Source organism: Leucoraja erinacea, chromosome 7 (genome assembly GCF_028641065.1).
Source record: "Leucoraja erinacea ecotype New England chromosome 7, Leri_hhj_1, whole genome shotgun sequence".
Classification (NCBI taxonomy): domain Eukaryota; kingdom Metazoa; phylum Chordata; class Chondrichthyes; order Rajiformes; family Rajidae; genus Leucoraja; species Leucoraja erinaceus.
The window spans coordinates 9,374,831-9,396,176 of NC_073383.1; the positions used below are offsets into that span (position 1 = coordinate 9,374,831).

Below are 21,346 nucleotides of genomic sequence, written 5' to 3' on the forward strand. Positions count from 1 at the left end.
TCAGACAACAGAATGATTTTCAGAAACAAATGAAAGCCAAACGCTGAACACATTTTAAAACGTTTCAAAAGTAAACTAAAGTAGTTAAAAAGTTAAGAACACTTCAACAATTGAAACATTTTAACCAATCAGCATGAACTCCGCTATGAAGTGCAGCAAGCAAGATTGGGTCTTGACCAAAGAACCTGGAACTTATTGGACTTTATACAGCAAAATGCAATCATTTTCCACAACAACTGATTTCTATGTGTTGTTGCTCCACACAAGATGGGGAATTTACCAATCAAATCATCGTTCTTCTCAACAGGAAAGTTGAGGTAAAAAAACATCACAACAACTCTGTTATTTTTGCAACATTTTATTTAGCAGTGCTTTCAATTTCAAAAATTGTGACTTTGGAGTGTTTATTTCCATGATGTTTTCAGCCAGGCTGATAAAAGAAATTACAAATGGATTTTAGAACAATTGTTAACACGCCTCTTTTATATATCCAGAAATTTTATTTCAAACTCTAATATAACATAAATATTGACCATAAAGATTTTTTCTGTAGTTATATTTATTGTAAAAATTAGACATTTTAAAGATCCAAATTCAAATTTATTGTTTGTGATTAATTTTCATAGTTTCACTTAAAATGATTACAATTGCAATAGGTTATTTTCAGTATCTCTGCAACACATACTTGTTGTTCATTTCTTATATCTAATCGATGATTAGATGACATTGATGTTAAAATGTTCACCTTCAAACAAGGAAAATATTCCGTCCTATCCATTGACATAGGGTAACCATCAATATTTCAAACGAGCTAGACTATGGGATAATATGTTACAGCGGAATACCATGTCTACTATTCCACAATTAAGTCGTCAAGTCAATGTTTTATTCGTCACGTGCACATAAAGTGCAGTGAAATGAATTTGAACAATTATGAGGTAAGATGTTATTCCGATCTGTTATCTTGCACATTGTGAAATGTTTCTTTATATATATTTGTAGGATTCCTTGTGAAACAATGACCTGAGGGCAATGTGATGAAAGAGAGCAGTCACAGTCTTTCAGCTTCACTAACAACATCCAAGTACCACAGGATTACAGTTAACTAAAGATTAACAATTTCACAAATAGAAAAATGCCTATTTTCTAAATGTTCCAATGACTTTAATCTGAATGGATAAGTATGTCATAAGAAGATTTTAATGTATAGAATAAAATCTCTTTTGAACACACAAAAGTTGATAATTTCTACCACTATATTAATCAGGGAAAGATTAAATACATAATCCAGCCTGTAGATTTTGTTGTCACATGTTGATAATGTTCCCATTTCCTGCACACCCCAAAACTCATTGCTGTGTATCTGCTTATGTGTGATATTATTTCCTTATTTCATCATCTCATACATTCAATGTCAAGGTACAATTTAGTTCAAAATATTGCTCCCATTAATCTAGACGTCATAATAAATCCTACTTCCAAAAATATCCATGGCAAATTGGCAAATTTTATATTAGCAGTTAGGAGGAGGATAGATACTGGTGAAACTTATATTTTGAATATTTTATATTTTGAAGCTTATAAATGATAAAGAGACTATATCCCCTATGTTAATAACTTTAACAATAATACATTTAAAAGTTAACCACATCGACATCTCATATAACATACGGTAATACAAGTACAAACAATGTAGCATTTTCACTCAAAACCATTTTACTGCTTTTCTCTGACCAAACCAGTATTATTAGCCACTGCACTATTTCAATGTTAGCACAATATTCCTTGACACATAATGTTATATTTATCAGTCAACTACTCCCTACTGGAACTGCAAATATGTAACATATCAGTAAGTTTTCAATCATTCACTTGAGGATGTCCATTGGAGCCACACTTGCAAAAATATTATTTTATTACAACATGAAGCAGAAGGGAAAAAATTGCAGGCACACTGAAAATTTGGCTCATTAAGGGTTTAGTATAATGTTATTAATTGAGATGTCTATGTCACGAAAAGTAGGTCTCTTAAAAATATAAAGTATAGTTTAGAATGGGGGATATTATCTCTTTAGTCATTACTTGTGCTAACTGACACACACTCAGCTGTCTTGGGGTTGGTGGCCTGAGATGTTGAGTCTTTGGAGCTACAGGCAAAGAGTTGACTTCCCAATGATTTGTAAGCATATTTAAAATACATCAAGTGCCCCATAGCAACAAACGAGGTTGAAATGATTACAAGAAGACCAAATGCTTCTGGATTTGGAGCTAATATCACCATGATGAAATGCATGAGGTCGAGGAGGTAATTCATGGAATTCTGTACACCATTAATCTTTCCCCGTTCTGATTCATCTACATTTTCTTGAATGATTTGGGTGACTGTTAAATCAAATGACCAGAGCCCTGAAGAAAGATAAATAAATGTCAGTTAGCTTGTCAAAACAAAATAGGTGCTCAAATCAACACAACAAAGCAGCCTACTAGGTTGAGGAAAGTCTATGCTACCGATAGTTTTTAGCTAGGCAAGCAACATGTAGCATCGAGAACCCAGACACTGGATCAATTATTACCCATTTTCAATGCACAGGTCACTGATAAACCTGTCCTAGAAATTAGTTCCAGCTGACATCACAGTCTTTTGGACAATGCTGGCAATTACTTGATGTAAGGGTTATACCTGATGACATGACTATGCACATTTCTACAATTGCCAACTGAATTTGCTCCCCATTATTGCAAGTATGACCTTTGTTCAACAGTTACAAAACTATGTGGAGCACATTGTGCTGAAACACAAATGATCCATTAATCAACAGGTTACCATTTTGACTTTGATCAAGACATCTACTTTTCTCATATTGATGGATCAAAATATTCCTCCAGTCAGTTTTCCTTGTTTGTAGTATTTCAATCTTACTTTCTGCTGGATCTTTGTCTTGCTGATCATCCATGATCTCATTAATGTGTGGAGCTACTTGACCATCGAGCTACTTGGAGCCACAGCCTATCAAGGCAGTAGATCATGTCGAAGAGAAGTTGACCACATATAGTGATGATCATCTTTGAACCCCTTCATCCCCACATACTCCCTCAGCCTTTAATGTGGGAGTCTGTGGCTGCAATGAGAATGGGCTCTTTGAGGCCTGACAACCTTGCTTTTGTTTAACTCAAAGATGCAGTCATGGTAATTTTTGCTACTCAAGTTGTCAATCGCATAGGCTCTGCTATACTCCCTCTGTCTGGGTGGAAACAACCTCCCTGTTTCCAATTCTTTTTTGACAATTCCAAAATGTTTTACTGGGTAAATAATGGGGCATTGGGGTTAAGCAAATGATGGCTCGTTACACCAACAATAGGTGAAAGCCAACTTCTCGGCTTATACACACTCACTCTCCTACGCAGCCACATTCATGAATGTTTCTCGTTGTTAGAGTTTTCTGCCATTGAGTAAATTATTATTCAAAGTTGAACTATCATTCAACATGCCCTTATTCCACAGCACGGTAACAGGCCCTTTGGCCCACCGAGTCCACACCGACCAGCGGTCTCTGTACACTAGCACTATCCTACACACTAGGGATAATTTACAATTTGTTTACCGAAGCCAATTAACCTACAAACCTGTACATCTTTGGAGTGTAGGAGGAAACCGAAGCACCTGGAGAGCAGCAACTCTGTTGCTGTCGCGTGCCGTACTCATACTCAAGTATTCAAGCATAAAATAAATCAAATTAATAGAAAACTTATCTAAGCCATGTTCGCTATTCTCCTCTGAATGTTGTACCAACCCTAAATTGCCCTGTTCGATTTCATAGCGTCCTGTGACATGGTAAAAAGAAGGTCAAATTATTCTACACATATCTCTCATTGCCCTTTCAGCTGAGTTTCACACTTACCAACTCTTGCAGCAATGATGCCAGCAAAGAGCAAGCCAATCGAGATGTACGATTCTGGTTGAAACTGCTCACCGTCTGCAGGTTCAGTCGTCGAGTTGCCGTATCTAATTGTGGTGATGTGCTGAGGTTCTGACGTTGGTAATACCGTTTCTACCAAGGTGTTTGTGCCCAGGTAGGCGCTGGCGAGCTCCGTAAAAGGTGATACGGATAAATCCAAGGGGCTTCCAGGCATGAACACAGAAATTATGCACAAAATCAGACAAGAAAACTGGGTCACACCCGAGATGAAGCCTGCACGGATAAGGCCACACTTTCTGCGTATCCATGTAAAGGCAATTGTGCCCAGAATTCCAGCGACAGCAGAGGCCCCCATCAACAAGCTGAGGAAAGATCCACTCAAACCTTGGGTGTAGGCGTATCCGGTTGTGATACAGTCAAAGCCAAGCACAGTCATGTAGAGGAAGGCCAGCGACATGCCAGCCCAGAATATAGGCTGGTTGTAATAAGCCACCCACCCATTCCTGAACGTGTAGAAAGGCTCAAGAATTTTATCACCACATTGTTGCTTTTTCTCTTGTTTGATTGCCTTCACATTCATCAGATGAATACCTTCGACTGATTGACCTGATCCTGTTTTTTCTCCGATCTTTGTTTGGTCACTCTCAATATCTTGAAACACATAACATCAGTAATCAATAACCACAGACATTACAAGACGAACCGCAGTACAAAAATACACATGTTCTTTGTTATTTTTTGTGATTATCACTGCCACCTTTAACTCTGGATGGACTAAACTTGGTGACAGGAACAATCCCCCATGCTTTCCACTGACTTAACATTTACTTGATAAGATACAGAAGGAGGCTATTCAGTCCATTGGATCCATGCTAATTCCCAGTAGAACAATCCTATTCTTCTTCTTATTTCTCTGAAACCCTACATCTTATTCTTTTTCGAGTCTAGCAGCAGTCCTTTGATTTTTATTTTGCTACTTAACTACACTGGGTGTAAGTTACAGGAGATAATTAACCTATCAGTGTGTAATTTGGATTTGGAAGGAATGGGAGCACTGTGAAAGTGTGAAAACTCAGGAGAGTTAGCACTTGATGTTAACATTGAACCAGGGCCCCCTGGAGCTCCATCACCTCTGTGTGAATTACCCAACCAAAGCTTGCTGGCAAAGTGTGATCTTGATTCTAAATGGCCAGGCTCAGTGTGTTGGAAGGGTTTGTTTCATTTGATGCCATCAGAACAAGACCCCCCCCCCCCCCAAACCTGCCAAACTCCAGGAAGAATAGACAGGCTTCCACTGGCTGGGACGAAAACCCGTCACTATAACTCCTGATGTAGTGTCTTCTGCGGCAACACTTCTAACAATGCCATCATCTCTGAACCTTCAGAGAACATGCAACTGTTCTATATTTCTTTCATAATTCAGTGTCGGTGTCACCCTTTATGTACATTTAAAACAACTTCAGTATTTATTCCAAGATCCAACAATCTAACATATAGATTTTTAAATGCCCACAGTAAAGACTGTAATTGATTTGCAACAAGTTAGATACTAACTTCTGTATTTTTTTTTCACTTGCAACATTAGAATAACTAGGACTGAGTACATTGGAACCGACACGTTCGAATATCTAGGGTTAGGGCATATTGCACATGCACACAAAGTAGGGTTGAGTGTTGTCTAGACACCTTAACTGGTTATTGACAACGTTATTGATTACCTTTTAGTTTGTTCAATGGCTTCATCTCCTGTTCATCGCTCTTCTGACTTGCTTTGATGGCCAGTGCAGGTGTTCTTTGGTAAATTTTCCACAGCAGATAATATTCCAAGCACATGGAGCACAGGTTCCAACCAGAAATAAAACCACAGCCAACCATTGCCGAGCCAAATGTCATTATTTGTCCAACTGCCATTGGAGCCAAAATATTTGTCACCTGATCAATTCTGCGAACTGTTGCATTCATATCTACAGGGATGGAAAAATATTTTTCTATTATCGGAAGATAAAGCCAGTTGTACATTCAACATCCATCCATCGACAACAAAAAAGTAAGGACCTTATATTATTTGCATTTTATTATTTGTATTAAGAGTGGTGACAGTAGCATTTTTTTTAACAAAAACATTTAACAACATTGTTTCCATAAGTGGTTTTGCCAAGTATGTGAAATTATCAGTTAAACTGAGTATTATGGGCCTGCCCCACTTACCGACTTTTTCAGCGACTGCCGGCACCAGTCATAGGTCGTTGCAGGTCGCTGAACATTTTTAACATGTTGAAAACTCAACGGCGACCAGGAAGACGCTACGACCATTTGGGCGACTAAGGAGGCAACTCACGACCGTACAGGCGACACCCTGGTGACATGTCGCAGGGTGAAGCCTGTATGGTCGTGAGTAGTCGCCCAAAGAGTCGTACCTTGTTCTGGTCGCCGCTGGATTTTCAACATGTTGAAAATTTTTGGTTACCTGCTGCGACTATGACAGGTGCCGGCAAATCGCCGAAAAAATTGCATAAGTGGGACAGGCCCTTTATAAATATGGAGAAGTAACATCAATGAATTGGTTTATTGCTGAAGAATGACTGTGCAATGATGCATCTGTATAAAGTTCTTTAATAAGTAAGCCTCGTGATAACAGCATGAACTTTATAACCATAGATATTTAGTGCACAGTAGCAGCCATCTAACCCATTGTTATGAAACAATCACCCATATTTTAGAACACAAAAGGACTTTACTGATTTTCAACTAAAGTTTCTTGTACTGACCTTGAATCTGTGAAATGTATTGTAAGTTAAAATATTTGTTTATTTGTGTAAAATGTTCACTTTCCCACGCAATCATAGATAATAGGGTAGGATTGTGGCCTCAAGAAAACTCAATCAAGAAACAATTTGTTTCTATCCAGCCTCTGAAGAGGTAGATTTTAAAGATGATCTCACTTTTTTACCTCGTGGCAAACACCACAGGCAAAAACACAAAACAATGCATTGAGGTTGCAAACTGGATGAGAGTTACTAGCTACAACAAAATAGATATTATGACCATCAGCATTGCTTGACCTCACTGGAACTGACGGGCAATCTAATATAAGATTGTTAAGGGTTTGGACACGCTGGAGGCAGGAGACATGTTCCTGATGTTGGGGGAGTCCAGAACCAGGGGCCACAGTTTAAGAATAAGGAGTAAGCCATTTAGAACAGAGACGAGGAAACACTTTTTCTCACAGAGAGTGGTGAGTCTGTGGAATTCTCTGCCTCAGAGGGTGGTGGAGGCAGGTTCTCTGGATGCTTTCAAGAGAGAGCTAGATAGGGCTCTTAAAAATAAAGTAGTCAGGAGATATGGGGAGAAGGCAGGAAAGGGGCACTGATTGGGGATGATCAGCCATGATCACATTGAATGGTGGTACTGGCTCGAAGAGCCAAATGGCCTACTCCTGCACCTATTGTCTATTGTAAACATTCACATATTTGTGCAACACCATCAGGCAAGATGGTGGAATATGTCAGGACATCCGGAACTGGATCAACAAAGCCAGGAACATCCCCACGAGCTAAAATATAATGTGTGAGAAGGAACTGCAAATGCTGGTTTAAACCGAAGATAGACATACGGGTCTCGACCCGAAACGTCACCCATTCCTTCTCTCCAGAGATGCTGCCTGTCCCACTGAGTTACTCCAGCTTTTTGTGTCTATCTTTAGTATTTTGCAGTGTTTTTTTAATCTTTCCATGACATTTCAGACATATTAATTTGGCTACGTCTTAATCCAAACACGATTTGAGTTTCGGGTTTGAAGGGTTTCGAGTTGAAGGATTTTGGCCCGAAATGTTGCATATTTCCTTCGCTCCATAGATGCTGCTGCACCCGCTGAGTTTCTCCAGCATTTTTGTGTACCTACGGTTTGAGTAATTCCTCCTGATAGGATGCTTTACTAAATTATGAATTCAAATGGAACATCTGTTATTTAAGATTTGTTTACTAACCAACAAGCTTGATCCCCAACTCACTGTTCACGATTGCAACCATCTCTACCTTCTACGGCAGTCACAGAGCAAGGCAATTCTATCTTGTTGCAAGGAAATGCTGAAGAGGAACCAGTAGACTTACTAAAAGATGAAGGAATGCCCTTGCAGTTGGAGCCCGGGATCCTTCCCTCTCAATCGCAGTTGTCTCAATAATCAGCAGATTTGGATAAATCCAGATCAATTAGGAGCCCAAGGTGTAGCAGCTCGCAACAAATGGTTTGTGCATGTCTAATCTTGAACATCACCTTTGGAGAAAATCTCACTGAAACTTATTCTTGTCGCTTTAGATGGAAATATTTGAGTTGTTGCCATTAGTCTCCCCACTTTGAAAGTAATAATGTTCTATGAATGTCTTTGAGGCCACAATCAGTCTCCACCTTCCTGAGCAGCAGTATGCAGTGCTCACTGGTATGTTTGCTTCATTGGGCTGATTCGAACCTTTTGTTAGTCTTATGAGGCCAAAGTGCTAGAGACCCAGTTTCGATCCTCACCTTGGGTGTTGTCGGTGGGGAGTTTGCATGTTCTCCCTACGGTCATGTGAAATTCCCCAGGGTGCGGATTGGTAGGTTATTTGGCCACTGTAAATTGCCCCGTGTGTAGGAGAGTGGGAAAATCCAGGAATAATGTAAACGTGAGGAGAATTAAAAATGGGAATATCATACTCATTGACCTGAAGGTCCTCACGCTTGGACATTTGAGATTAGGGGAGGTTCTTACTGTATCAGCAGTTTCACAGTTTCAATGAATAATAGGAGGTTAGGTCACCCATAATAGGTGGTTGGTGTGGACCCGGTGGACTGAAGGGCCTGTTTCCATGTGGTATCTCTCTGTGACTCTAAACTGGATGTTGGACTGCATGATGTAATAATGGACTGTCAAAAACACAGATGATAATTAATTTAATAGATAAATACCAACAGGTGATACTTTATCAGCCGTCAAAGCTGAATTGTCTATGACTAAGAACACATTAGCCTATTTTTTCCTTTGTCCATGTATTAACAGTTCTTAAAGGATTATTTTCTACTGGTGGAAGATTGGCACTAAATAAACTATACGTATATTTTCCAGTTGTGTTCAGCAGATAAAAAGAGGATGATACTCCTCCTAGAGCACCAGCACAACCCCCATGACCTCTATCATAGTCCATAAAGAAGCATCAATAGCTCCAACATTTCCTAAATTCAATACATCATCCTGACCGGTAAAGATGTTGCATTTCCTTTCTTGGAACCCTACCCAATATTGTTGGAGTGCCTCACTGCATAAACTGCAACAATTCGAGAAGATGGCAGGCTACCACTTCCACATAAAAAACAGACGGTCACATGAAAAATGCGCAAACTCCAGACATACGGCATCGGAGGTCAGAATTGAACCCTCGTAGCAGGGGCTATGAGGCAACCGTACTGCCTGCTATACCATTGTGCATTAGAAATGTAATCTGCTATTATTCATTGAAACTGTGTTGCTGATACAGTAAGAACCACCCCTAACCGCAAATGTCCAAGCATGAGAACCTGAGGTCGATGAGTCAATGTTGTGTCACATTAGATGATCTCTGTAACCAAATGTTCCTCAGCATATTGTTGTTCATCTCTTAATTATGGCTTCCTCGCCGGAGCTCACAATTGAAAAGGAACCGCCCAAACAGTTTTCCTCCCCTCTCAAATAATGATGCAAGGTGAAGATGTACCAAACTCTGTCATGAGAGCCTGTATCCATGTACACAGGTTGGTGCGTTCAGTCTCAGGCTAAATGCACATTCATATGAAGAAAACCACGACTGAGGAAGGGTCTCTATGGCCTATCGTAGAACAAATCTGAAGATTGGCATTCAGGAAGCTGACAGACATTTTGCATTAGCTGTCACAAATCCAGAAGAATGGAAATTAAACATAATAACAGAAGGATATAGAAACAGTAGACCATCAGGCCCTTCAAACCTGCCCCATCAGTTGTTGTGATCATGGCTGATGTGTACTGGTCTCCACTCCTCACCTGTGTAATGTCTCAATACCATTCTATTCCTTCATCAACACAGTCATGTCCGCTTAAGGTCTTACGTGTTTGAATAAGATCCATTTTTCCCCATTCTTCTTCTAAACTCTAAGGAATACAGGCCCAAACAAATTAGTCTCTCTGGGTAGGGCAACCTCTTCATCCCAGGAATTTTCTGGTGAATTTCCTTCGTACTGTCTTCACTAATACTCTTTATTTGATGGGTTAAACAAAAAAAAACTTTGCCCAGTTATCCAGTTGAAGTCTCACCAGCACCCACCCTGCCTTACAATCCCTCCATTTTTAAATTCCAACCCTTTTGCAAGGAAAGCCAAATGTCTCTGCCTTCTTAACTACAATTTGGACCTGCATGCTAGCTTTCTGCGATCCATGCACTGAAACATCTCGATCCCTCTTCACTTCACTGACATGCAGTCACCCTGCATTTAGATAATAATCTGCCTTTTGATTACTTACCAAAATGTATGATCTCTGATTGTGTCTGAAGAAGGGTCTTGACTGAAAACGTCACCCATACCTTCTCTCCTGAGATACTGCCTGCCCCGCTGAGATACTCCAGCTTTATGAGTCTATCTTCGGTTTAAATCGACATCTGTAGTTCCTTCCTACACATGATCTCACACTTCCTTGCATTAAGCTCCATTTGTCAGTCTTCTGCTCACTCGCTCAATCAGATTCAGGTTCAGATTAGTTTGTTATCTGGTACACCAGGGTGTGTTGAGATTCCCTGTCCACATGAAGTATCTATATCCTGTTGCAGAATCACTGAATTCTTATCACAACATTCCCTTCTACCTACTTTTGTATCACCGGCGGCTTTGCAGACCTCAAATACTGTTGCTGTTGTAAATAATAAACATTTGTGGGCCAAGATCTGATCCCCGCGGCAAAGAATGAGACGTTCTTGACTACTTCTCCTTACGTTATGGAATGTGTCCGATTTTGAAGAACGGTCACCATTCCATTAAGAGGTGTGAATACAAAATGTTTCCAAATATTGGCACAAAGTGGTTAAATGCTCTATGGGTTCAATCATGCCGGGATCTAGAAACTGATAATGGAAACATAACTGTTGGGCTGAAATACTTGACCAAAGTATTCAGCTGCTCAATCTCCTTCAATGAAAACAGAGACACTAAACCACTAAAATTAGATAACATAGAACTGATGTGAACAGAATATTGATGGTCGGTGTGGACTCCCATTCCTCCACAGACCTTTCTGTCCTCGATCTCCTCCATTGTCAGGAAAATTGGAGGAACATCATCTCATATTTCTCTTGGGCAGTGGTATGAATATTGATTTCTCTCACTTCAGGTAACCCCGGCATTCCCTTTCTCTCTAACCCTCCCCCACACAATTCGCACTGGCTCCTCATTTTCACCCTACAAACAGCTCACAATGGCCTTGTTTCCTTTATCATCATTACTATTTTGCATATCTTTCATTTATTGTTCTTTACCTCTCCACATCACCGTCTATATCTCTCGTTTCCCTTATCCCTAACCAGTCTGAAGAAGGGTCTCGACCCGAAACGGAATGGCAGTTCCAGGATATTAAAAAGATCCTAATCCTGCCTTACATCTACACAAGTTCAGTTCCCAACATGGATAACTAGACTACAGGCAAAAACCGCAGCAATGCATGTTTTACCATTTGTAGTCCAGGAGTAGTGAAACTAACTGTAGCTGCTATCTCAACTACCAGGTTAATCAGAGGGCACATAAAAAACGATATGCAAGACCTCATTTCATTCTGACCTGCACATGCAAGTATCGCAGAGCTAGAGCAGCATAAAGGAGCTGACTGTTCTATAATTATCACCACCCTGCTAACATCGATCAGTGGGTCTGTTTTTTACATTGTGTACATTGGACAGCTGATACAACAAGCTGACAGCTTTAACAAATCCAGAAATAAATTCATCAATGATTATCTTTGAGTAAATCTATTGGGAAAGCCTAAGGCCTTGACATGCAGTACAATTGATTTATTCTTTACTAAAGGGTGCAAGATAAAAAGTAGAGAGGCCCTTAACAGAACATGATATCAGACGGTGTTGCACGTAACATTAGGTCTGGTTACTTATTAATAAATAATCAGGTGTATACGAATCGTAAAAAATATATTCTGTTAGCAAATAATAATTGCATGATTCATGCACACTAAATTAATAGATTAGGTGTGACCTTTATTTGTCATTAGACTTATGTAGAGCAGAGTATCATAGTCTGCTTTAATGTTGCAATGTAGTCTAGTGAGTTGTTCTCACACACCACCAGGGTCGAGATTGTAGGCAAAGAACTGGTTAGTCGGAAAATTGATCAACAGATTTTGTGCTGATCCAGGATGCATACTCTTCATGTAGCAACAGGGTTGGAATAAGGCATTGACTTTACCTGCCAATTTACTTCGGTCTTCTCCTGCAACTACAACAATCCAATCTCTCTGAATGGTGATCCCCATGGCGGTGCTTGCCAGATTTGCAATGTTAGCGATGGTGATGACCAAAATGTAGCAGCCAGTCTACAACAAAGTTAAACAGAGATAATAGATCAGAAGCTGCTGATTGAAAGAGCGATGTTCATATTTTTTTAATAAAAGAACAGCATCAATATCACGTCCTGGTTTATGTAGCATTCATGTAACTTGAATGGCTGAATAGTGCACGCTTCAGAGGTTTTGTGAGAATAAGCAAGAGTAACAGAGAAAATATCATGTAAATAGGGGGTGATGCCTGCATGTAAGTAAGTCCGAGCTTATAAGACACACAATCAGTCTGGGACAAACCAAGCGCCTGCTGCTATTGTTCCTGAGCAGTCTAATTGTACCAGGTTAACCCAGCATTAAACTGGCGATTCTGCCCTGAAATCTTGCTCCGGTCAAACCTGGCAAAGAATGGGAATTCCCATTTGGAGATTAAAGATGAATTATTTTCATGAATTTTTATTTTATTGTTTTTAAGATAATTTATTACTGTGTCAATGTGTTATTACATTCTTATTTTTCAAATTTGTACTAGATTTTAAAAAGATATTAACAACAATTTTGATGCATTTAGTATCTCCCAGATTTGGTGGTATCGTAGCTCTGCCCTCCATCAAGGGCTGCTTGTGACTCTGGGGCCTCAATGGTATCTGCATCCTTCACACTGAGCCCAGATAGAATAGGTGATGCCCCAAATCCAGCTTGCTCTGTGTTCCAGGCATAACATGGCTTGCCACTAGTTCTCTGATAATTGCCCCAGTTTACATCCTAAAGGACGACAGTCTAACTTACAGAATCCGAACAAGCAGCCAGGCATATTACATGAAATCTGATTGGATCCGATCAATAATCCAAAAGATTGGTAATAATATAACTGTCTTCTAAAACGCATCAAACATTTATTCTTGTGAGATATTAATGTTATTCCCACCATCTTTAATAAACACAGCTTTCACATAATTTGAAAACGTGAAGAAGTCTCTGACAATAAATAACCTGAGCGTTAATATAGACAAAATAAGCGTTATTGACTTTGTATGGGAATATAACCTCTCTCATGACCTCCACAAACAGCAATGACTGGGAAAAGTGCTGGATTGCTAAAATACGGGACAATGTGGCAACACATACTAATAAATGTTCTCCTGTGCTTGAATTTACTATATTGTTAAACAGTACAATGCAAGCTATTTCAGAAACTCTAAAACAAAAAGCACTGGAAAATCATAGATATTATCTGAATTTTTCGCTCCCTGTTCTGGATGTCATTGAAGTGAAGCTGAGGAGCCCTATTTTAGCCCACGATGGAGCATTGGAGGTCTAGTCCCCATAACTCCTGGACCTTATCTCAAATTGTGCACAAAACTAGTGGTGACAGTATGGAAGCCGGGGACATGAAAGGGGAATAACACAACTGCAGGGGGTTCTACAAATCCAAAGAAAATGGTCTGAAGTGTTGACAGGCAATGGGGTTGGGAGTTTCTTGCTAGAATTTAGAAGATTGAGGGGGGATCTTATAGAAACTTACAAAATTCTTAAGGGGTTGGACAGGCTAGATGCAGGAAGTTGTTCCCGATGTTGGGGAAGTCCAGAACAAGGGGTCATAGTTTAAGGATAAGGGGGAAATCTTTTAGGACCGAGATGAGAAAAATATTTTTCACACAGAGAGTGGTGAATCTCTGGAATTCTCTGCCAGAGAAGGTAGTTGAGGCCAGTTCATTTGGCTATATTTAAGAGGGAGTTAGATGTGGCCCTTGTGGCTAAAGGGATCAGGGGGTATGGAGAGAAGGCAGGTACAGGATACTGAGTTGGATGATCAGCCATGATCGTAATGAATGGCGGTGCAGGCTCAAAGGGCCGGATGGCCTACTCCTGCACCTATTTTCTATGTTTCTATGTTTTGGGAATGGGGTAGAGGCATTCACAAATGGGGAGGGTGGTGAGGTGGGTGAGGTGTAGAACTGAAGTTGCAAAGATCTAGGTAAGTAAAAGTGTGCCCCCTGGCCCACGTGGAACCAGTCACACAAAATGTTCGGTGAAATCTGCCAGGGTCTCTACTTGACTCACTTTTCGCTGATTTTCCTGGCACCTACAGGATTGAGCACAGTTCAAAAAATATTTTGTTAAATTTTCATTAGGCCACGAATTTCATCAGATGAGAATGATATTCTCTAAAACACATTATTTAAAATGAGGGGCAGTGAGGGGGAAGGTGAGGCGAGTTTGCTTGCTGATACCATGGGAGAGCCGCAGATAACATTTAGACTATTTTAGAGATACAGCGCAGAAAGAGTCTCTTCGGCCCACCAACCCCGAGCTGACTATTGATCACCCCGTACACTATCCTACACACGCTAGGGCCAATTTAAAACTTAAAAAACCCAATTAACCTACAAACCTGTACGTCTTTGGAGTGTGGGAGGAAACCAGGGCATCCGGAGAAAACCCACGCGGTCACAGGGAGAACGTAAAACTCCGTACAGACAGCACCCATAGTCAGGATTGAATCCTGGTCTCTGGCGCTGAAAAGCAGCAACTGCACCACTTTGCCGTCCTGAAAACTGCTGCCAACTTTCTGCAGTTTCACCAGCAATGCCAGCATTATTGGTCCTCAACTGGCAGAATATCATCATTGCATTGCATTGTCTGAAACTGCATATTGATACAAATTCCATATTCACATTACATTCACATTGCACAGTCAAATATTCCAAAGCTCAACACTTGAACAACTAGTAAATGAAGACTTACGAGTAGCCATCCATGGAACATGGTGGTAAGAGAAGGTTTAAACATATAAACCATCATCAGGATGATGCCACAAATGATGACCGAGACATTCTGAACAATCAAGGATATTTGGGCAACTATCATAGGAGTGAGAAAAGAATTGGTTATATTGAAATGAATCATGATTATTCACAAAATGTTTTCAGAAACTAGAAGCCAATGTACAGCAGCGCTGTGCCATTTGTTCACAATTTAGATATTTATCACATGTCCAATGTCTTACAATTTTTGGACATATTCACAAGATTAAATGAGAGATCATGTATATCTTCAGAAGAACCTCATATCTAAAGACTCTGGAACCAAAGGTCCACTGCTAATCATTTTACTGGAAAAGAAAAATAAAAACCAGTAAAATTATCAGCAGGTGGAATTTTGGCTCATTTGGGATTATTTGCAACTGTAGTTTTCTGAAATCAGGTAAGAGATTGTCAGTGGAAATTTTACAGCCTGGCACAATTTCATCCACACTCCCCAAGGTCAGTTTGACCACCCATTAATCAATGTTGATACTTCACTGATGTGCATTCATTCTAAGTAGATACGATACGATAGAACTTTATTCATCCCAGGAGGGAAATTGATTTGCCATCAGTCATAAAAACACAAAATACATGAAACATGAAATTGAAGTGACCAGTGGAAAGGCTTGGGGGTGTGCATAGATTGGGGAGGGGAGTCAGTCACAATCTACTCCACGACAGAAACTAGAGCGTAGTATTTGTTTATTATTTTTCTCTTTTAAATCTGTGATGTATAGCGTCACTCCTTTCCATTTCTCAAGTAACAGAAATGAATGAAACAGCTTATCCAGATCCTTTGAATATTGAAAAATAAACGTCTATCCAGTGGTCTATTTTCCCTCTTGCCTTTTCCCTGTTCTACATTAGTTATTTCATGTCGGCTTCCATTGATGGTGGATTTCATTTTGTCAACTGAGAGATATTGGATCAATAAAATACACCGTGTTCATGGCACAAAAGGCATAAAATGCAGATATTTGTAGCTTTATAAAGCATAGAACTGGCATGCCTGACCTATTCCTATTGATTGACTTCCAGACATAAAGTCCTTTGCACCCAGTTCCAAAAGTCAGAGCCTCCAATGGTCCAACAGGAATAACATAGCCTTTCAATTCTTGCCGGAAATCTTTCTGTTCTCTCGACCCTTAGCTCTGGAGACCTGCAGTTACTCCAGCATTATGTGTCTACCTTCCAGTCCTAGTATCATCTTGAGCGAATCTATTATACATTTTTTTAAAATTACACTCCAATTATATTTTGTCATGGCGCATAAATAAATAAGTTCTAAATATTCAAATAGAGAAAGTAAAATATATACGATTGTGCACACATGCATAAAGTAAATTAAGAAAAAATAAATTCATAGAACAAAATCAATCAAAGCAAAAGAGACTCCATTGTTAAACAGGAATGAAACCCCAAACAATAGGGAAATAGAGACAGAGTAAGATACAAGGTACAAAATATGTCTCATATTCAGAATTTGAAAAGAGGCTATGCTCTTCTTTTTTTTACTTTTGGGAAATTGGATGCCTAATTGCACACGACAAGGTTTCGCATTAAACAATGTGACCGTGACAACATAATCACTTTTAAAGTAGTTGGTTTGAAGGATGCACATGGACCAAGACTTTAGGGAATACTTCTCTGGTCTTCTCTGAAACATTGTGACAGGATCTTTAAAGTTCATTTGCGATAGCTTTTGAGACCTCATTCAATGTTTCGTTCAAAAGACATATCTATCAGTGCAGTATTTTATGTGAATTGTCCACACAGTCGGTTACCTACGAACGCTACCCTAATATATAATATATCACCTAAACCTGTCTATATTTTCAAAGTTAGTCATTTTATTTAAGAAAGGTTTGCATTCATTTTGTCTCTCGCATGCTCCAGGCCACAAGAACACACAATGAATTACTGTATAAATGTAATAACTATTGTGGACATTCACAGATGGACATTTTATTCATTCAAAGGTTATGGACACTACTACCAATATTACTAAGATTTATTGTCTGGCCTTTACTGTCCTAAAAGAGGCTGCTAAGAGTCAACCACATCAGTGAGTCTTGACACAAAATGCTGGAGTAACTCAACAGGTCAAGCAGCATCTCTGGAGAACACGGATGGGTGACTTTTCACGTCAAGACCCTTCTTCAGGCTCGACCCGAAACATCACCTATCCATATTCTCCAGAGATGCTGCCTGAGTTACTCCAACATTTTGTGTCCTTTTGTGCATTAACCAGCATCTGCAATTCATTGCTTCTGTACTTAGTGAGTGTGGAATTACCTATTGGGCAGATTGTGTGAGGACAGTAGATTTTCTTCCCTGAACAACATTAGTGAACCTGGTGAGTTTTTACATCAGTCATGTTGTTCCATAACTATCATTATTAAAACTAATATTTATTTTTGGTTCCAGAGTTATTTCATTACTTGGACAGAAATTGGTAGGATTGGAATTTATGTATTTGAGGCAGTGATCCAGACCTCTTCATTCTGCAATACATACATTTGCTAATCTTTCAGAAATCTTGATTTTATAAAAATAAATATAGAATATAAATAAATATTATAAATTTAAATAGAATATAAATGTAAGAAGTGACATATTATGAAATGTTGGCTAGTAAATGTTAGGAATTGCTGGTTGAACCCCTGCTGTAGTATTTTAAGTAATACTGGGCAGCGTACTTCATGTAGATATTGAGGCCCGAGAGAGGTTACAGAAGAGATTTATAGAATGATGCCAGAGATGTCGTACTTCAGCCTAGAGAAGTTGGGATTATCGGAGCAGTGAACAGCAAGGAGTAGTAAGATAAAGACATTTAAAACCGTGAACTTTTTTTTCCAGATGTCACAGATTTAAAATGATTCACAGTGAAATTCAGGAGACACAAAGTTATAAATGTGACACAGCAGAAGGTTATGATCGGGAATGCTTTGCATGAATAGATGATGGAAGCAGACTCAAACGTGGCTTTCATAAGTGAAATTGGATTATTACTTGTTGGAAAAAATTGCAGAATAAAAGGAAAAAGGCTAGAGAATCACATTAATTATACAAAGACAAGGAATAGACATAATGGGTCTAGGCCATGTTCTGTACATGCCTTGATTTAATTAAAATATGCATGTGGTACAGATATGGATATATTTGCAAATAACATTTATAAGGATTACCAGGTGAACTGTTTTGGTGGTAGCAGTTACAGAACAAATGTTGAAAAGCCAACTTATGAACTCTTTGCTCACCTTACTACAAACTGGTATGTTTATTTTATATCCATCTGAAAAGGTAAAGCTGGTCTCATTTTAATATCACATTCATGAGTGAAACAACACTGCAATACTGTGCTGGGGTCACACCAGAATGTGTGCCTAAAATATAATGTATACGCTTGTGCCCAATTCTGGTTGCCACACTTTAGAAATGATGTGAGGGGCCTGAAAAGGATTGTGAAAAATCATTTTTGGAAGGTATCTGCTGAGGGAGGATAAACAGTGTGATTCTCCAGTTATAAACGGTGTGATTCCCCATGGAAGGACGAAGGTTGAGAGAAGACCTGCGGAGGTTTTCAGGATCATGATATGTTTAGAGAGGGTAAACAGAGAAGAGCTGTGGCCAAAGAATGACAGGAAGAAACTTAAGGCGATGAACAAAATGCACAGGAACGAAGTGAGGTGATATGTTCTTGCTTTTAAACACACACATACTACTTATATTGAACTCACTGCTAGCTGTGTTGGTGGGAACAATAAGTAAATGGTCAGGAGGTAGATGGCCAGGCACATGAAAGACAATGATTTGCAGGGTGAAGGGGGAAGAGCAGAAAAATGAACTGATGGCATTCACACCAATGATTAGCCACCTTCTGAGTCATAATGATTTAATTGTTCTATAAAGAGCGGAAATTAAACCCACAACTTTTCACTCTTAGAAGTAAGATCTTTGCTATTAGGTTGCATTGTGCTTGTTTAGCGGAATTCATGTTTATTCAGTAGGAAAAGTCCAGTTAAACATTAATCCAGGCATCTAGAATCAGATTTCTCAGTGTAAGGTTCCGTCAATCTTTTCATCATCTTCCAACCCCACAACTACTCTCCGTCCCACTTCCTCCAGTGCAGCAATTTGTTTAATGCCACGGCACAGCAAACGCAATGTGGACTTGAAAGAAAAAATTGGGAAATTTCTCTAACTGCCTTTAACACGTTCATCCAAATCAAACAGAACATAAATGTCAGCGAGCCTTTGAAATGCACCAAATCCTTTCAGAATATTGAGGAATATGCTAATCATCTGTAAATGAAAATATTATTTTATTCATTCAAAAGCTGCAATCTTCACAACTGAGCCAACATTTAATTGCCTATCCTTAAAGGCCCTAGAGAGGTGGTGGTGAGCTGCTGTATTGAGCCGATGCAGTCCTTGAGTGCTGGAGTACTACCTGCCCAGGTGGGCGATCCAGGATCTTAACCCAGTGACGGTGAAAGAATTTTAGGACAATGAGTGATATCCTGACATACTGCACATACACGTGTACGTAAATTAATTCACCTATTAACAAAGGCGGACTGGAGAAATTTCATTTTAAGGTGAATGGTCACAATCATTTTCCCAGGCTATAGAGGAGTCTAAAAGTAGAGGTTACAGATTTAAAGTGAGAGGAGGAAAAATTTAAAGGGGAAACCTTCCTGAGAGGAATCCTTTTCACACAGGGGGTGGAACGAGTTGGCAGATGAAATGATAGAGGCGGGTACAATTACAATATTTTAAATAATTTAGACCTGAGACACAGAGATGGAAGGTTTAGGACATGGTCCAAATGCATGCAAACTGGATGTGTGAGTTTGGCAATATGGTTGGCATAGACTAGTTGTCCAAGGGCCAGTTTCATGCTGCATAATTCTATGTGTCTAAAACTATCTCTGAATAGATAGAGTTGTATTGATGTGAAGGGCATGATGAAGTGATAATGAAATAGTATAGAAATTGATTGACTGATGTAGAAAGACAAAATGAGAGAAGAAAAGAACGTTAAATTGAAGACACACAAGAGCAATTTGAGACAGAGGCAAAATAATTCATCTTGAGAACTTCAGGCGGTAACAGGTTTGAATCACAAATCCATTACTGGACGGATGAAAAGACTTTGTCAAGTGACAATCAATCGACACCTGAGAACATATAGCAATGATGGAGCAATGATAAAACTGCTCTTCCTTTAGGTATATCAAATACCAATGCTTTCTCTACTGGTTACTCCAGATTAACTATATTGTACTGGACAAATATAACATTCATCTTATTTTTATTTCATTAGATTATAAGTGATAGGAGCAGAAGTAAGCCATTTAACCCATCAAATCCACTCTGCCATTCAATCAAGGCTGACCCATCTCTCCCTCCTAACCCCATTCTCCTGCCTTCTCCCCATAACTTCTGACACCCATACTTCATGCTTTAAACAAATATAAGCAAGCAAAGAGTTGTTATAAATTAGGATAGTAAAATTGTTTCTGTTGAATTTGTATTTCCTTGTTAGTTAAATTTCAAATTTTAATTTTAAAATCGCTTAATTGTGAACACTGACAGATTAGAGAAGATATTATATATGCTATTATTGAGCATACTGAATAACCTTTATGCATAAACAAGTATTTTTTATTAATAATTTTGTCCAAAACAAAAATACAATTATTATATTAGCGCTTAAGAATGGACATTGATAGTTAACTGGGTCATTATGATGAGATAATTATTCATCACAGATTAACCTGGTGTGTAGTTGAGAGGTGACACTCATCAAACTCTGTTAGAAAAAATTGGGAAAAATTTATTGCACTATCATTTTTGACACTGAAGATGGTCCAAGATAACTAGGTCAGTTCCTGAGCTAAAAGATCCATTCAGTGCATATTTAGCAACGGACCACGTCACGGCTTGTACTTGGAACAGCTTCATAGAGGTAAATGTCCTCTTCCGCTCATTAAGGAGGTCGCACAGCATTGCAGTAGCTGCTGCTAATCTCCAAACATTGAACTGCTGACTGGGAGTACAACATGGTGTTGAT

General features: G+C 39.2%; 1 protein-coding gene across 1 annotated transcript in view; it reads right to left on the minus strand.

Annotated features, from left to right (window-relative positions):
- Positions 1-342: 342 nt before the first annotated feature.
- slc40a1 (solute carrier family 40 member 1) overlaps positions 343-21,346 on the minus strand; it is a 38,343-nt gene continuing 17,339 nt past the window's right edge. Inside the window, exons 4-8 of the mRNA XM_055637742.1 lie at positions 15,206-15,321; positions 12,367-12,493; positions 5,636-5,881; positions 3,900-4,568; positions 343-2,406 (exon numbers count right to left, since the gene is read on the minus strand). Coding sequence (XP_055493717.1) covers positions 2,072-2,406; positions 3,900-4,568; positions 5,636-5,881; positions 12,367-12,493; positions 15,206-15,321 — 1,493 coding nt within the window. The 3' untranslated portion in view covers positions 343-2,071. The remainder of the gene's footprint in view (positions 2,407-3,899; positions 4,569-5,635; positions 5,882-12,366; positions 12,494-15,205; positions 15,322-21,346) is intronic.